This window comes from Mixophyes fleayi, chromosome 10, assembly GCF_038048845.1.
Source record: "Mixophyes fleayi isolate aMixFle1 chromosome 10, aMixFle1.hap1, whole genome shotgun sequence".
NCBI lineage: Eukaryota > Metazoa > Chordata > Amphibia > Anura > Limnodynastidae > Mixophyes > Mixophyes fleayi.
This window is the reverse complement of record NC_134411.1, coordinates 41646653-41665875: the sequence shown is the minus strand read 5'-3', so window position 1 is coordinate 41665875 and position 19223 is coordinate 41646653. Positions and strand designations below refer to the sequence as shown.

Here is a 19223-nt window from a genome sequence, read left to right as displayed (position 1 = left end):
GGTATGGTGGTTGTAGATGTAGAAGTCCAGCACACAGGTAACAGCAGTAGGAGATATAGCCTAGAACAAGGTAGACTGAGTAACATGAAGATCAGGCAATGAGCCCCTAACCTTGGGAGGTTAATATAGTGCTCCAGGACCAATAAGGTTTAGGGAGTGGTCCAGATCACAGTAGCTGGGAACACCTGTGAAAGTAAGGTCTGAGGGAGAAGCAAGCAGAATCATGGTTCTTAAAGGGAAAGTCACAGAGCCGGGACCTGATTAAGGGAGCGGCGTGTGACATAGAGGATGTTTTGGTACCAATTTTTATTCATGGCTGTGTTCTTAGGCAAAATTGTGAGTGAGCCCACTCCCTTGGCTGAGAAGCAACCCCACACATGAATGGTCTCAGGATGCTTTACTGTTGGCATGACACAGAATGGTAGTGTTCACCTTTCCTTCTCCAGACAAGCGTTTTTCCAGATGACTCAAACAATCTGAAAGGGGATTCATCAGAGAAAATTACTTTACCCCAGTCCTCAACAGTCCAATCCCTGTACCTTTTGCAGAATATCAGTCTGTCCCTGATATTTTTCCTGGAGAGAAGTGACTTCTTTACTGGCCTTCTTGACACCAGGCCATCCCCCTTCGCCGCACGGTGAGTGCAGGTGCACTCACACCTAACTGCTGCATTTCTGAGCAAGCTCTGCACTTGTGGTTCCCGCAGCTGAATCAACTTTAGAAGACGGTCCTGGCGCTTGCTGGATGTTCTTGGGCGCCCTGAAGCCTTCTTCACAACTATTGAACCTCACTCCTTGAAGTTCTTAATGATCCAATAAATGGTTGATTTAAGTGCAATTTTACTAGCAGTAATATCCATGCCTGTGAAGTCCTTTTTTTTGCAAAGCAATGATGACTCCACGTGTTTCCTTGCAGGTAAACATGGTTAACAGAGGAAGACCAATGATTTCAAGCACCACTCTTCTATTACAGCTTCCAGTCTGTTATTCTAACTCAATCGGCATGACAGAGTGATCTCCAGCCTTGTCAATACTCACCAGTGTTCATGAGAGAATCATTAACCTGATGTCAGCTGGTCCTTTTGTGGCAGGGCTGAAATGCAGTGGAAATGTTGTTTTTGGGATAAAGTTCATTGTCATGGCAAAGAGGAACTTTGAAATTAATTACAATTCATCTGATCACTTATGACTCATGATATTCTGAACTATATGCAAATTGCCATCATAAAAATTGAGCAGCAGACTTTGTGAAAAATAATATTTGTGTCATTCTAAAACTTTGGGCCATGACTGTACATTTTCATGTGTCTTGAACAAGAGATAGGTCACCTATGAACTCCAGGGAAGAAATGAGCTGCCCTAACCTCCACCCAAGATCGGTGCAGCGTTTAAGCGCTTACTTGAATTTATGGTAGGGTTGGAGACTTGTTTTAGCTCTATATAAAGAGCACATCTGCTGTATTGCTCTATCTCTCCTTGATAGTGCAGATGCACACGGTTGCTGGTGAGGTATAGAAGTGTGCAGCTTGCAGTGTGGTGAACCCTGTATGTATGTGTATATATATATATATATATATATATATATTATGAAAGTTAAATAATTGAATGAAGTCATTTCAAATTAATAAATATGGATTTAATTGACTTTATATGAAAATATGCGAGTAGCATGCGTGGAATGGCTTATTACGCAATAACACTAGCAAACTGTTACGAGCCGCGGCGGTGCCCAGCCGCCGCGACTCCCTTACCTCCGCCCCGGCCGTTGCTATGACGACCGGGACGTCACTTCCGGGGGCTCGGCCTAGGCAACGGTCGGGACGCTGAGTGTGAGAGCGCCGCGTCCCAACAAGGGGAACTGCTGGGCGCGTGCGCATCTAGATAGTCTGCGGGCTAATTAATACAATGGGCTGTATTCTTGCAGAGCTAGGCTGATTGGTTGGGGTCAGTACTTAAGGCAATGAGGTCTGCTACCTCATTCGGGTTATAGCTTCTGACTCCCAGTCTGCTGACCTGCTTGTTCTTGTTCCTGTGTATTGTATTCTGCTGAACTCTCGTGTATGACCCTTGGCTTGGATTTGGACTTCGCTCGTGTATCCCGTGACCCTGACCTTTGGCCTGTTTACCGTTTCTCCTGTTTGCCTGTGACCCTTGACCCCGGCTTGTTAACTGGAATTGTAACTTGCTGCCGGCCCTTGACCTCTGCGTGGACCTCACTCCGCTTACCTGGGTTCTCCCCAGCCGGTACACACTTTACGACCCTCTGTCAGTCTGCAGCCCAGTCTGTCCCCACCATCAGGGGCTCCAGTGAACACCTGATTGGCAGAGTAGACTCTGGGTTGTGTTGTGCCGGCTGGAGGGGTTCCTAACATAAACACATATTAATACATTTACACTCACACATACATTTGTAAATAGCTCACCTTAATAAAGTTCCAGCACATTGTTAGTAGTCGCGGCGGCCGCGGCGGTGCGACTCTCTGAGTCCTCTTCCGGGCTTTCGGGCCGTTGCTATGACGACCGGGACGTCATTTCCTGCATCTTCGTCCCGATTGCCTGGGCAACAACCGGGACACTGGGGAGCTCCTGGCGCCGCGCCCGGCCAGCTGTCAAACAGCCGGGCGCGTGCGCACAGGGGAAGACAGAGTCAGCCGTGCAAGGCTGGGTTTGTTCAGCCAATCAAGGCTGATTAAGAAATGAAGTTACCGCTAGCACTCTGCCTATTCCATTGGCTGCAGGCTCTGCATATTTATTCTACTGCAGCTGAGGACACATTCTGGACTGTGTCCTGATTGGCCATCTGTACTATTTAAGGCAGTGAGGACTAAGCCTCACTGCTGGTTATAGCGTCCTGTTCCAGTACAGCTGCCTGCTCTTTGTTCCTGTGTTTGGTGTTTAACCTGAGATTGATTACCCGTGTATGACCTTTGCCTGTTCCTGGACTTTGAACCTGTGCTTCTGACCCTGATCTACTGGTTGTACCCGAATTCTGAACCTCTGCTAGTGACCCTGATCTTACGCCTGTCCCTGGACCCTGAACCTGTGACCTTGACCTTTCTACCTATACCTGACATACCTTTTGGTGCCCTGCCCAGTCCGCTAACATCTGGCCTGTCGCTACTCCGTGTGCAACCTCCTATTCCTGTGCGCTACCATGTATGCATAAACTCATACTACTCTGAGCATAAGACCTGGGGGCATCTGAGTCTCTACGGGAAAGGCAGCTGCTAAAGGCGAACACCTATTCTATCTGTTCTATGAGTTTATGCAGCACTGGTGGCCATAACACACATAGTCTTTTATATTCAAATGTAATAGATTTAATAGTTTAATATAATAATGTTAAAACCACTTTGACATCTAAGGTTCAGGATATAGAAAATGTATCATGTTTAGTATCATACTAATCCACTTTTTACCATTAGACATCTGTAACACTTGGCTTAGCGATCGCCCCTGCGTATGCTAGTTATGGATGATAAATTATTAATGCTCAAAATTATATTGTGTTTGAAATGCAAATAGGCTGGTTTGAACCAGAATTTCGGCAGCTCCTGAGGGAAGACATGTATGCAACAGTTGGAGAGTTTCCCCCCATCCTTGGAGAACATTGTTTGAACCACACTATGACCTGCATTGTACTGGACTGTCTTAAATCCTGAACCAATGGAAAATGCTTTTACAATTGTTCTGTTTACTCTAGGACATCACCACTGTTTTTTATGTACCACAAACTGTATATAAACCAGGAACTGTAACCATCATTCAGTCTGCTTTGACCACAGGCTTCAGGACTGAATGGCTGTTAGCTGGATCCAGTGCGCTGCGTATCTATCGTTGTACCTCAATTTGTTATTATTGCATATTATTTTGATTATTTAGCTTTGACTGTTATTTGTAGATGCTATTGCTTTGCTATTAACTATCTTTCGTGCGTTGGAGCCACATAGATCGCATCAGACAATATTTATTGGTAGCGTCAAAACAAACATTATATATATATATATATATATATATATATATATATATATATATATATATATATATATATATATATATTTACAAGTTAACCCGTGCATGATACTCATGCATTCTAGTCAAATCAAGCTACTAAATGTGTTAAAAACTCCCCACTGTCACCCCCGGCAACCACCAACCACTCCCGACTGTCACTTCTCCTTCAAGAAATATATGTCAGTGTATAACTCTGCCCAGCAGGTGGCGTTGCAGCTTGTTGGTTTTTTTTTACACACACGCCACTAGGCATTTATATAGTAGATATATATATACACATACATAAATACATGGTTCACCACACTGTATACAGTGTGTATTTCACCCACTGTTTGCCTAGGTGATTTATTTAACCCATCTCAAGGTACCATTGTCCCCGGTATCATCGCAGATGTCTTTTCTTTCCTATATGTAGGACAAGGGAAGGTATTTAGTTCTTTCTTTCTTAACCTCTCACTGGATTGGGACAAAAATCCGGCTGGTCTATTCTGGGGTGCAATTCTTGCCCCTTCTTTTCTGCTGATACAGTCGATCATACCAGTTCCTTGTATGGTACATCATGGTGTGTTCATCTACTGGGTTTGTAGAGCAGCCATGTAATAATCTCCTTACAGCTTTTTCAAATTTTGCAAAATACACATTGCCGACACTGATAGAAAGGTCCTCCAGACTGCTGTTTATACCTATTGTTTCCTCACCACCTGTTAAGGATGGCTTTGGGACATCTGACAATTTGTGTCCCTTTACTGTGGAAGGAGAGAAAGGGAAGTTTGCACTGGGTGTTTAAATCTCTTCCACTGAAACTGCTGAGGACACACTGTTCTATTCACAATTGTGTGTCCTTTTACTCGACTCCTTCCTGGTTTAATTATGAACTACAGATAGACCATCGGGGGTTACAGAGATTAGAGGGAGTTGTTACTTTTTCCACTGTCCTGACACTTTATGTGATCCTCCTACACCCGCCATGAAAGGATTGGGTATACTAGCAATGTGTTTGATAGCACAACCCCCACTTTCAAGGTATATTAGATAAACATTACTAAAAAATGAACTGACATGCATACTTCTGTTCTTATTTATAAGATTATAATTATAAGGGTATTAGAAACATCCCACAAATCATGGTAAAATGCTCAGTTCTGAGTGCCTTACAGTGTTTCTACTAATATCAATATGATAATCAAAATAATAACTAAAAAAATCCACTTCTGTCCCTGGAATCTGGGTGTAACTTGTCTTTAGGGGTCTATATTCGTGCTGGATTTATTTTTCTGTAAATGTTCATAATAAAACATACACACAAGTGCTATGACCCTTTTATTGCTGTGTAATTGGACTACTGCTTAGAAGAGACAGTTTATAGGTGACATTATATAGCTGTTTGTTACAGGTTTACTAGTGACAACGACTACATATGCAGTACGTGACTCGTAAATACCTGGAAGAAGAAAGCTTTAAAAACATAATTTCCTACATCAGATTTTAAGCAACCTGTTGTGGGACTACAAGACCGACAAACTGCACACTATAAATCCCTTTTCTTATGCATACTGAATCCATGTGCCATTATCTGCTCTTCTTTCCTAAGTTAACATCTTTTATGTTAAAAACCATGCAAACTATACCCTGCTTTATAATAAAATTCGGTAAAGACGTCAATATGAAAATAATAGTTCACCAAGGTCCGCGCTGTGTGAGATCTGCTAACATACACCTGACCAGGACCAATTAGCACCTACAAGTGAAGTTGGTGAATATGCCTCCTGTGCCACAGGTAGCTCACCTCTTCCACCTACATTTATTACTACTCAATATCTAATTTACTGTTTAATATTTCTTTAAGATAGTATAACACAACTGTCAATGTCTGAAAGTGACTTCTACAAAACCCCTATAATACACTACAAATCGCTGAATATAGTCGGATAATAAAGTGTCTGCTGCACCAATGCTCAGCGCCAGCCACATAAACTAAAATATATACCACGTGTCAATTACCTGACGTCATTAGTCTGCGCCAGGAGACATTATCACCTGAAAGGCCTCTATACCCATTCATTGCGCCTGGAGATGCAGGAAACGTTCGGCTGCAGTCACTTACCTAGAAGCAGAGGGAGGAGGTGAATAATCAGCACTTGTTAAAAGCCGTTATTCTTAATGTATAGTATGAAGATAATATCATCCGTGTTGTACAGTGTAAGGCACTGCTTTTTTTTTTTTTTTTTTTCTTGTAATATATGAAAAATCATGATCGCTCAACTTACTATTTAGTGTCCTGACATGTATGGTTCTAAGTTCATTGTTTACTTTTATAGCATTACAAACTTTAGTTACACAGTTCATTTTGCATAGATTATTCACATTTAGTTTTATATGTGCAGACCCTCCAGTGCCGTAACTAGACATTTTGGTGCCCTGGGCGAGATACGGCCCCCCATCTAAGTGGGAGTGGCATTTCACAAGTGGGTGTGACCAACCTAATGTGGGTGTGGCTAGCACTTTACTGAAAGAATTCGTATATATATATATATATATATATATAATGTACATGTACACACACAGTGGTGGGATTCCAATTAATCAACAACCAGCTCTCTGCCCTAATGACTATTTAAAGTATGCAAAAAATATATAGTGATAGGTATTGTAAAATTTGATGCACTTAATACTGAAATAAGAATTGTGATAATAAATTGTGTGTTTTATTTGTATAATGGGTCAATGTAACTGATCTCAAACTAACATATGAGAGAGAGAGAGACCCCGAAAACAATGTTATTTACCCTTCATATGAGGACCTGCAGACACGGGAAGTGACAAACAGCAGAACTAGAGGAGAGTGCAGATACGACGCAGCGGTGCATGGCAGCGGACCCTTTCAGTCAAGATGTGCCTGTGACTTCCGCAGTGGAACGCATGTGCGTTCCACAGACAGGAAGTTCGGCATTTGGAACGCAAAGCCTTCCACTGCGGAAGTCAAAGGCTTTTCTTATCACTGACAACAGAGCTAGGTAGCGGACGGCTGCTGCGCCCCTTTGGGCTTGCGCCCTGGCCAACAGTACAGTGGACCTAATTTATGCAGTGTGCTGGATGTGCACCAGAAATTGCTTTGGATTTGCACCTTTGCGTCTATATATGGACCACCCAGCGCACTTCAAGGTACATGCCTTTTTCTGGTCTTTGAAGACGCCGCCACAAACGTATCATCATCACCATTATCATCAACATTGATTTATATAGCGCCAACAAATTCCATAGTGTTTTACAATTGTGGAAAAACACAGTAATACACAATACTGGGTAATACAGACAAAGAGGTATGTCTAGGTTTATGGGGAAGCAGAAAAATATCAAGAAGACTGCGTAAATGTCACATCATAGTCCAACTTCCTGGCACATTAGAAATCTCTCTTTCATTATATTATACTTTTCCATTTTTCCCCCTAAATTATTATTTGGTTTTGCCTCATCTATGGCTTCAATTTATTCATGAGAGTGAGGGGACATAGGCACTGCCTTTATTACACGGGGTACTTTTGTGGTTTGAAGTCGTCTAGAAATGGGTTGACATGTGCTTCTCCCTTCCCAATAAGTATAGGACGAGATCTGGGCTGTTGCAAAAAAAATCTAGCTTTTATGAAGATTGCTAATAGCTGTGTGCCCTTCGGCCAAGCAAGGAAAGCAAATAAAAACGCACTTTCAGCACTTATATCATTCCAATAATCCCACTCAAAATGAATAAAATTTTTGCACTGCTCACCAAAACTCAGTGTACTTACTCTGTACTAACTCCACCTATTGGCTGTATAGACTTCTGCTCCTCGGTAAACATGCCATCTTGCCTCACAAACAAAAGCACTTTGCTAGAAATAGGCACAGGACATCACCCAAAAATATTTTGCATTTGCCCTTGGGCATTCTATACTTCATATATGAGATCTACAGTATTTACTGAAAATTGCTGTAGGGCCAGGAACTGCTCATTCTCACCAATCTCCCAAATGTTAATGTCTGCAAAAGTGCGGGTATATAGCAATGTGTGGTAGAGCATAACCAATTTGTGTTTATATGGGATTATGGCACAAGTCCCAAGAAGAGGAATAACAATACTGCTGTCTACTTATAACATATGTAAAAGCATTGATGTAAATGTACTGTATACACATTAAACCCAGCTTTGTGCAAATGTGTACTTTGAACATTTAAAGTTAATTAAGAATTTAAAGATTCCTTATTTGTAGCATATACTGTATGGCAGAACTCTGTGTTGATAAAAGGAAAAAACAAATACACATTGCCCCTCTATATCCCTTCCCCCATATTTACCCTCTCTGCCAATCCCTAGGACATGCCTGACCTAAACAATGGGGACTTGGGGGAGGGTACAATGCAGCCCATTTACAATCGTTATCATTAAATAAAACCACAAATATTGTCAACGGGGAGAATGTAAAACTGTAATATTTGTACACCCAGAAATTTAGGATCCCACAAATCTGTTTCTAAGCAATGATAATTCTCTGTCTGATTTTACTATCTCCCTAGGCCAGGGGATGGCAACTTTTTTCTATCAGAGTGCCGGCTAAAATCTAATGAAGCCCAGGTGTGGCAGTTGGGTGTGATATATATATATATATATATATATATATATATATATATATATATATATATATATATATATATATATATATATATATATATATATATATATATATATATATATATATATATATATATATATATATACACATACATACAGGGCTGCCTGGGTGAAAAGCACCAGGCCACCCTCTTACAGAAAAATGCATTACTCACACATGCCCCCTTGCTCAGCAGCTTTGCTCACATATGTCCCCTCTGCCCACATGATTTAATCACACTTGCCCCCCCCTCTCCAGCACACCTTCTTACCTTATTCTCCCCTGCACAGCATGGGAAGATATCCAGCAGCCCGCAGAGTACCATGTGACCACTGCAGTCCAGTCACATGACCTGGCGTCTGAAGATACCTGAGCTGAAGGGGATTTAGCTACTACCGATCCCCCCTGCACTCAATTAAAAATAAATAAAAAAAAGTACTTTTAAAATAAAAAATGTATTTTCAAAGATAGGCCTCCAGTGGGGACTCGGGCCACCAAGCAGGCTGGGCAATTTGTGCCCGCAATTCATACTTTGCCACAATTGCCCCCAGAAACACATAGTATGCCACAGTTGCCCCCAGAAACACATAGCATGCCACAGTTGCCCCCAGAAATACATAGCATGCCACAGTTGCCCCCATAAATACATTGTATGCCACAGTTGCCCCCACAAATACATAGCACGCCACAGTTGCCCCCATAAATATATAGCATGCCACAGTTGCCCCCATAAATATATAGCATGCCACAGTTGCCCCCATAAATATATAGTATGCCACAGTTGCCCCATAAATATATAGTATGCCACAGTTGCCCCCATAAATACAGAGCATGCCACAGTTGCCCCCATAAATATATAGCATGCCACAGTTGCCCCCCACAAATACAAAGTATGCCAAATATATGTGCCCCTCAATTTGCTGCCTTTACTTACCTTTATAGACTCATCTTTCTCCAGAAACCTGGAAGCTGCTTCAATAAAACAGCCGGTGATGGCCAAAACGGAGCTTCTGCGCATGCGCAGAAGCTCCGTTTCGCCAATCACCGGCTGGTTTGCTGAAGCTGCTTCATTACTGAAGCAGCTTCACTGTGGTATGGGTAATGAAGCTGCTTCAGCAAAGCAGCCGGTGATGGCCGAAACGGAGCTTCTGCGCATGCGCAGAAGCTCCGTTTTGGCCATCACCTACTGCTTTGGTGAAGCAGCTTCAGCGTCGGCGTGCCAGACAAAAGTGGTCAGCGTGCCACGTCTGGCACGCGTGCCGGGGGTTGCCGACCCCTGCCCTAGGCTATATACAGGACATGTTCAGCTTCAAGACAGGATAAGGTTTATTTACAACAAAAGCATTTTATGTAGACTCACTTTTTTGTGTTTGCCGCTGCTCTCTTCCCTTGTATATAAAGGTGGTGGTGGCTGATCCCTTCCGTCTTTTGTTGTAGTTGTTTTACCATCCCGTAGTGGAACGCATGTGCGTTCCAAATGCCGAACTTCCTGCTTTCGGTGGAATGCACATGCGTTCCACTGCACTGCTTTTGATGACGGGAATTGTTTGTTGCTTGTAGGGAGCTTGATTAGAGCCGCGATTCGTCTGGGCACAGAGGCAGGTATCGGGTGGCTGCGCCCCCTTGGGCTTGTGCCCTCGTTACGGCTCTGAGACCCTCCAACATCACCCCTTCTACCCTTTAGAAAATGTTCTGCTCCATAACTCCTCCTCCCTCAAATTCACTATTAGAGATATGTAGCCTGAATTACTTAATTGATGCGAAGAGTGCTTTTAACATCATTTCGTACTTGTTAATTCATCATCATCATCATCATCATCATTTATTTATATAGCGCCAACATATTCCGTAGCGCTTTACAATTGGGGACAAACATAATAAACTAATAAACAAACTGGGTAAAACAGACAAATAGGTGAGAGGACCCTGCTCGCAAGCTTACAATCTATGGGACAATGAGATATTGACACGTGAGGTTAAGTCTACATTTTGCATTTTGGCCCAGCCAGACTGCAAAGGTAAAAGTGACTCATAAGCTAAATGATCCCGTCACACAACAAGTTCTGACAAGTCTCATTAACAAATGCCATCATCCACACGTCTCTCTTGTGTATTTACTGAGTCTGGGTCAGGCGAGTAATTCTGATGGAATTGTATAATAAATAAGTATGTCCCCTGTGCTGGCATTGCCTGATAAACCTCACTGCATGCCCTTGATCCCGCTATAGAGCTCCAGCACCTACCGTGAAGCCATCTCCCCAGTCTGTGCGACCTGTTCTCTTCACAGCATGTGGCTTTTTAGAACTTAGAAAAGAGTTGGAACATTCATTGGTACCGTCAATTAATTCAGCACAGGTAAAAATAAATTAATTAGTGTAGAGCTGCACTGGGTATAAGGTGTCTTGTTGGAGGGGCTGTATGTGTTTAAATACTGGACAACTGACTTGTATCTCTGAATTGTCTGTTTTCTTTTCAGGTGTTCATGTCTGAGTGCATCCCCGATCTCTCTTTAACATGAGGCTGAAACTCAGAAATATCTTTCTAGTGTATTTTGTGGTGTCCACTGCTGGTCTGTTCTATGCTTTGTTACAACTGGGTACGTTAGAAATCAGGTTTTCCACTATTCAGTGGGATAATATGGAACATCTAGTAAAGTGTATACAAATATTTTGTTTGACATTGCTTTAGTACATAGTATTCCCATGAGGTTATTTGTGCTGTGATTGTTTCAAGGTCAGCAGTGTGACTGTACCCATCAAGTGAACTCTGCCAATGATGTTCGTAGAAAGGAATACCCGAACCGTCATAGTGGGGATAACTTGCCTGTTATATATGTAGTAACCCCAACATATGCAAGGTAAGCATCAATCTCCAATAATCTAGCGTAGACTATGATTTCATGTCCTGATATGATAGAATGTCATCATTTTGTTCTGGAGTGACAGTGAGTTTGTTAACAGATAGGAACTCTGTAGCTGAAAATACAATCACAATTTTTTTGTTTTCTTGCTACCTCCCTATTTTTCTTTTCCCTGGGCAACCAACACCTTTGCACCTACTTTCACTTGGCAGAAGTATCCAAACTGGCAGTCACTGTTTCACAAATCATCATCATCATTTATTTATATAGCGCCAACATATTCCGTAGCGCTTTACAATTGGGGACAAACATAGTAAACTAATAAACAAACTGGGTAAAACAGACAAAGAGGTGAGAAGGCCCCGCTCGCAAGCTCACAATCTTTTGGACAATGGGAGTTTGACACATGAGGTTAAGTCTAAATTTGCGGTCGGCCCAGCCAGACTGCAAAGGTAAAAGTGACTCATAAGCTAAATGATCCTGTCACACAACAATGGTGATCAAGGGGTAGTTGTATAACAGGTGGTAATAGGGTAATGTACTGAGGTTAAGAGGGTGGTTGAGGAATATTATAAGCTTGTCTGAAGAGGTGGGTTTTCAGAGAACGCTTAAAAGCTTGTAGACTAGAGGAGAGTCTTATTGTGCGAGGGAGAGAATTCCATAGAGTGGGTGCAGCCCGGAAAAAGTCCTGTAATCGGGAATGGGAGGATGTAATGAATGTGGATGAGAGACGCAGAACGGAGTTGCCGAGTTGGGAGATATTTTGTGAAACATTATAAAAAGAGTTTCTTGATGAGTGCTAACTGTCGATTTGCATTAGAATAATACAAAATTCAACTTGTTGCGACTACAAGTAGAACTGAAAATTAGCAAATTATACTCGCCATTATTTTTATTTCTTTGAAGTACTCAATAGCAGCCCTCATGAATGGGTTAACTCTTTGTCAGCCTTCTCCAGAAGGAATATAATGTGACTCCTCCTTCCATTGTTGTCTTTGAGTAATTTCCCAAACTGGATAACATGATAGGGAATATCAAGCCTACCATGGAGTAGTTCAAGGAAATGAAATTAGCTGCAAGTATTTGCTTATTTCCTCTTCAGACTGCATGGCAGCCCTCACAAGGGGATGTACACAAGCAATAACACAGGGTGGGTTATCAAAATCAAGCAAATGCCAATCAATCAATGCATATAAAATATTTTATTGATCAAATGCTTGAAGACTCTTCCTTACAAACTGAATATCTGCCAGAGATACCACATCCAGAGTGTAATGACTGGAGAAGGTGTGAAGGGATGACCAGCCTGCTAATTTGCATAATTCATTTGCTGAAGCCTGACCCCTGTGTGCACAGGAGAATGCCCTTGTGGAATGTTCCCTCAATACCTTTGGCACCTCGCATCTGTTCCTCTTATAAATCTGTGAAATTACTTCTGGAATTGACCTGGCAAAGGTGTCTTTGGATGGGGCCTGGTATGACAAGTCCCCATCGGCGCCTGCTATATAGCAGGTGTAAAAGATACGTGTCCTAACAGGTGTATATACATGTTTCTGCATGAGTAGCTTTTGTGGTAACGAACTTGCTGTACTTGGGCAATGTTAGACTAGCCCTTGCCTCACATCCCATTTCTGCAGGTGCAAGCGGGGATTAGTGCCAGAAGCTTGCACAGGTGCATATACGTGCCCTACTTTCTGGGCAGAGCGATTTCACAGAAGCTATGTTACACAAACTGTACCTTAATGTTTTAAGGGCCAAGCCCTCTTGAAGGAGATCCAGCACCTGGAATGTTATCAGCAACAGGATTAATTAAGCTGGGTTTGTATTAGAGTATGAATGCCTTCTAAACCCTTCTTATTTGCAGTAATACCTCAATGACTTTGTCAGAGAATCCTTTACTGTTGAACAGTGACCTCTCAATCTCCACACCATCAGGAAGAGTCTCTGGATTCGGGTGAATAATTCCTTCATGCAGAAGACCTGACTGCAGAGGTGTGGAGACCAAGGTTGTTCTAGAAGCATCTTCTATGTTACGTCCACAGAGTCAAAGAGCCACTATTAATTCCACTGCCTTGGTCTTGATCTTGTTCACTGTGCGCACAATAAGAAGAACACATACTCCAGTTTGGTCTGGAGTCTTTTTGCTGGGACTAGAATTACTCTGTCTTGGTGTTTTGACTTTTCACAATCAGATTGATCTGACAGGCCCCGCACTTATCCACCAACTGCTGGAACACCTTATTTGGCTTGAAGAGGCCGTCGAAAACGACAAAAGAAGGAGGGGGTCACTCTATATACTGACCGTCGGGGGGGGGGGGGGGGGAGGGGTTCAACATTTTCCTGTCTCTACTCAGCTAAGGCTTAACCCATTCATGAGGGCCGCAGTGGAGTTTGAAGAGGAAAATGCATATTCACAGTATGGATTGATATTAATCTTGCGCTATAAAATAAAATTTTGTTTTGAATTAAAAAAAAAAATCTTAAAGGCATCTTAATTAAGTTACCTTTGATTAAGGTTTCAGTACTTTTTTATTTTTATTCCATTTTTTTATCTCCTATTCATCCATTTGTTCCCAGTGAGAGAGGGGTAATGTAACTTATAACCAAACTGATTGTTTGAAAGCTTGCAGCAGCACCCAACAGAATGAGCGCTGGTCTTGTAGAAGGCAGAGAACTGTCCAATATTGTGGGAGTTGGTAAAGATAGGGCTGCATGTGAGAAGATGGGAATGGAGGGAAACATGAAGTCATAGGCAGAGCTAATGGAAGGAGCTGGATTTATCAGACACACAGTAATGTTGTGTAGCTCTTGTCAAATTGATGTTGGCTGAAATGCATCTGTATGGGCAGATCACTTATCCAACCTGCCTATCTTTCAGTAATGGCTTCTTTTTTTCCTATGTTTTGTTTTTTTAAATTAAGTTCTTTGCATAGATGATTAAAATAGTCCTGTCTGCTTACCCACTCTACTTGGTTTCTCATGTTCTGGTCAGACCCCATCAGCGAGCGGAGCTTACTCGTCTGTCTCAGACATTGCTTCTCATCCCTGCTCTGCACTGGATTCTGGTGGAGGACTCTGCAGAGCGCACTGCGGCCGTCACAGATCTGCTGGCACAGAGTGATTTGCAGTACACTCACTTGCATGTGCAGACTCCATCAGCAATGAAGCTCAAAGAGTCTGATCCAAACTGGTTGAAGCCACGTGGTGTGGAACAACGAAATGAAGCTTTACGCTGGCTGCATGAGAACCGATCACCCAAGGACCGTGGAGTTGTATATTTTGCCGATGATGACAACACATACAGTGTTAAAATCTTTCAGGAGGTGAGCAATATAAATTTATTTTTATTTTATTATCAATAATTGTGTTTTCTAATGGGAAACATTTTGGTCTCCAAATCATGGCTGTCATTAGTGGTTACCTCGTAGAGTGTGTGCAGTGCATAATAACCTTTAATTTTGTACAAAAGAAATTATTGTTATACTTCATTCTTTGATTTTGTAGACAAGAGGTGGGACTGAAAAAGGAAAAAAAAAAACAAATCTTTATAGGCTATGAGTTCCATAACTGTGGTCCTGTAGGTTCCAGCACAAATGACACTCTATCTATTCTAGTACTTGCAGCCAGGGCAGGCTGCTGTTAGGGCCTCTCTGAGAGTGGGTCACCCACCTGTATCGCAAGAGGGTTGTGCTACCAATATGTCCCAGCATCATCACAAAGGAGACCTTCCAAAGTTCACAATTTAATATATCTTGCCAATTGAGTAATCATTTTGTCTTTTTTGTTTTTTTTTGTCTTATTTTGGCTCATCATGCATGCAACAACAACTAATCAAATTGATATAAAAGCCAAGTCACCACTCAAAAACTGTATAAATTATGCAAAGTTGGAGTAGTTTGGGTTTGTCAGTGAATCTGCTTCTGTTTTACAGGGGTTGTTCACTTGACCTGCCCCTCATTACAGTAGCAAATAAGAGGATGGTACCATTTCTTTCCTGCTGTTAACTCAATATGGGGGCTGATTGAGCTTGTGGGGCAGTAGTACTGAATCTGTCTACCCCTCTTCAAGCTTGTTTTCAGGTATAGGTCCTAATGAAGAGCAGTTGTTGTAGTTACCGCACTCTGTGGTCCTTATTCAAGTAAGGGTGCCATTTTTGTATACTACTGATTGTGTTCATATTGTCTGTATGCTTAGCCGGCAAAGTACATTTATTGGTGATATTCACTGCCTGTTTTTACTAAAAAGTTTTTTCGTTGTACAGATATAGAATCCGAGCCCATATGTAGTATTTTCATATTTATGCCATAATATGAATTTTTTTTATTTCTAGATGCGTCACACACTGAAAGTATCTGTCTGGCCAGTTGGGTTAGTCGGGGGACTGAGGTATGAAGGACCGCTGGTTGATGGAGGTAGAGTAGTCGGCTTTCACACTGCCTGGAAGACGCACAGACCGTTCCCCATAGATATGGCAGGGTTTGCAGTCTCACTATCCCTACTTCTCCATCATCCCAAGGCATACTTTGACCCAGATGCTGAGAGGGGCTTTCTGGAGAGCAGCTTATTGGGACAACTGGTGACAGTGGGTGAACTGGAGCCACGAGCAGATAACTGCACTAAGGTGGGTATATGTACATCTAACCTTAAGTGTGTACCTAGCTGTGACCACTTTTATTGTTTGACACCAGCTGGGTATCTAAGATTGCAGAACCTCAGACAACTTTGCTTTCAAACATGATAAAGTGTAACAGAATTGTGGTTTGATGAGAAGTGACTTAATCCAGAGATGCCAAAGTAATTAGGATGCAGACTTACCGAATACATTGTTTATTTGAGAAATAACCTCTAAGTAGAGATGAGAATCATCAAGGAATGGGAACCTTTCAGCACTTGACAATTATTAATTCTGCTTAGCATAGTTTTATTATTGAGTTTATTGTTTTTCTTTTGTTCATGGAAAATGCATAGCCGAGAATGGGAAAATAGAATGTTTCCATTCTGTGTCCTCCTTATCTGTGCACACCTCTTTAATTTGATTTGGAATCATTATTTTTATTTTTTTCCGAGAACAGAACTGAGTCAATTTATAGAGGAGGAATACTAATTTGCAAAACATTGAAGCTGAGCTGTAGACTGACTTCCTTTTTTTTTTTGTCTATTAATTGTGCAGAACTGAATCTTCCCTAATGCTATAAACTACAGTTACCTAATATTACAAACTATTCCTAATTGGGTTACTGTAACAGTTAAATAATTTTCTTACTATTAATGATCATTAGATAAGATCAGAGTAGCCACAATATCGTTTGGGATTTGCAGATGGCCCAAAATAAAATTTCAGAATGGTAGGAAAATGGTAATTATTTGGGTAAGGATTCTTACTATCTGTTTTATATAGGGGTGATAATGTGACATGTATCAGACAACTTCCTGCCTGTTTTGCAGCCCCTTTTATCATGTAACTAACGCATTGGACTGTTCACACAGATCTGGGTTTGGCATACAAGAACTGAAAAACCTAAACTCAAGCAGGAAGACTTACTGGAGAAACAAGGAAAGGGGTCTAACCCTAAAATCCAGGTGTGATCTAATCGCACATGGTTGACTGCAGTTTGTACAGGTGACCTAGCTTTCACATGCAGACTTTTATGTATGATCGATGTCCCTTCTGGGCTGTTGTCATGGGTATGTGTATGTATATATGTCATAGTACGTTATTTGCAAAGCAATGGTGTATCCAGTGCTTTGATATTTTATTATTTTTACAATAGAAGATTTTGGTGGGTCAGTGTTTCTCCTCAGTGTTAAATTAAATATTTAAAATGGGCTTTAAACTGTAATACAAACATTTGACCTATTGTAATTTTCTACTAAAACAACTTTTATGGTATGTGGCGCAAACCAATTGTATGCAGTCTTCAACTCCAAAGATCTCATCAACACAAAGATGTAAATATACAAACATACCAATACAATTGGAGAAGAAATTGTCTCTTATGATATGGAACAAAAATATTTCCCTACTATATATAGGTGTATTTGCAGTCCATCTGTATGAACAGCATTTTGCAAATGAATCTCATAAAATGTCTTGGGGTTTTTTTTTCTCACAGTTTAAACATGGCAACATTTTTTTTTTATTTTTTTTATTTAATGTGATTCCGATGCTAGGCATCTTATATTGTAGTAATCTTCCTGTTGATGTTACATCTTCTCCATGTTATCTCCCAGCAGAAACAGATCATAGTGCAGCCAACTTAATTATTATAAATTTATTTTTGTAATGAAAACAAAAGGAGCCAAATAATGACTCAAATCTAAGTGGACTTTTCACATGGCAAACTGTGTGTGTGTGTGTGTGTGTGTGTGTGTGTTTGTTTTATCGTAAATGGTGATAAGTCAGGATACACCCATTGGGCCTGATTCATTAAGGAAAATAAAGAAAAAAAATGAGTAACTTTGACAAAACCATGTTGGTCTGGAGGGGGAGGTAAATCTTAAAATGTGGGGACAGATTTATAATTTGGGTAGGGCATGTCCTAGATCAACTTTTAATGTCAGTGTAAAAATAACGCTATCAAGTGTTTGTGTCCTACATGAAAAAAGCAGCCAGTATTTTCCTTATGTGAAAAATAATAAAATCTAAAAAATATAAGAAATATATATATATATATATATATATATATATATATATATATATATATATATATTATTGAAATATTTTTCTTTTATATCATGAATGCCAATTTCTTCTCTAATTGTATTGGAAATTTCTATTTATTTGTGTGCCACAACATATTTGTTCTGTTTTGGAATGAATATATAAGGGGTGTTTGAATACAAACATAATGCAGGCTTCCGAACCTTTTCAAGCACTTTCTATACTATCACCAGCCAGCTCTCACATGGTGCATGAATTAAAACCGTTTAGATATTCCATCAAAGCTCCTTTGGATTTCAGTATCATCTCTATGCGGATGATACACAAATCAGTCTATCCTCTCCTGATCTTTCACTATCTGTGCTGTCTCGCGTTACTGACTGTCTTTCTGCCATTTCATCTTGGATGTCTTCTCACCAACTCAAACGCAATATTTCAAAAACTGAATTAATAATATTCCCACACAAAAACAGACGTTTCCTGCCTGACATTTCTGCTGAAAACATGACCATGAATCCCACCCCGCAAGCTCGCTGCCTAGGTGTAATCCTTGACTTACAACTATCATTTATTCTCCACATCGACTCTATATCTAAATCATGTTACATACATCTAAAGAACATTTCCAAAATATGCAAATTTCTCACACAAGACTCAGCAAAAAACTTAATTCATGCACTCATCATCTCCCACATCGACTACTGCAATTCCTTCCTTACTGGTCTTACCAAAATCAGACTTGAACCCCTACAATCTATTTTGCGCGCAGCGGCTAAATTGATTTTCCTTGCAAACTGTTCTTCCTCTGCTGAGCCACTCTGTCAGTTTCTACATTCGATGCCTGTATTTCAACGAATCCAATATAAATTTCTTCTACTAACATACTAGGCCGTCAACAAAATTGCACCGACATAAATCTCCTCACTTGTCTCAAAATATCAACTGGATTGACACCTCCGTTCTGCACAAGATCTGCGTCTCTCTTCCACTCTCATCACACCCTCCCGGTTACAGGACTTTTTTCGGGCTGCTCCCACTTTGTAGAG

General features: G+C 41.0%; 1 protein-coding gene across 4 annotated transcripts; it reads left to right on the top strand.

Moving 5' to 3' along the window:
* The first annotated feature begins 6021 nt into the window (after nt 1–6021).
* Nucleotides 6022–18153, top strand: B3GAT3 (beta-1,3-glucuronyltransferase 3). Of its 4 annotated transcripts, none has more exons than XM_075188573.1 (7): nt 6022–6136; nt 10885–11011; nt 11133–11252; nt 11390–11513; nt 14509–14839; nt 15847–16137; nt 17004–18153. In XM_075188573.1, the coding sequence occupies exons 3-7, from the start codon at nt 11171–11173 to the stop codon at nt 17100–17102; spliced, it is 927 nt and encodes a 308-aa protein (XP_075044674.1). In that variant the 5' UTR covers nt 6022–6136; nt 10885–11011; nt 11133–11170; the 3' UTR covers nt 17103–18153. The 4 variants fall into 4 exon arrangements, with proteins under 4 accessions (XP_075044674.1, XP_075044676.1, XP_075044675.1 ...); XM_075188574.1 differs by having other exon boundaries at nt 6132–6212; XM_075188575.1 differs by lacking the exon at nt 10885–11011 and having other exon boundaries at nt 6031–6136.
* Nucleotides 18154–19223: the final 1070 nt, after the last annotated feature.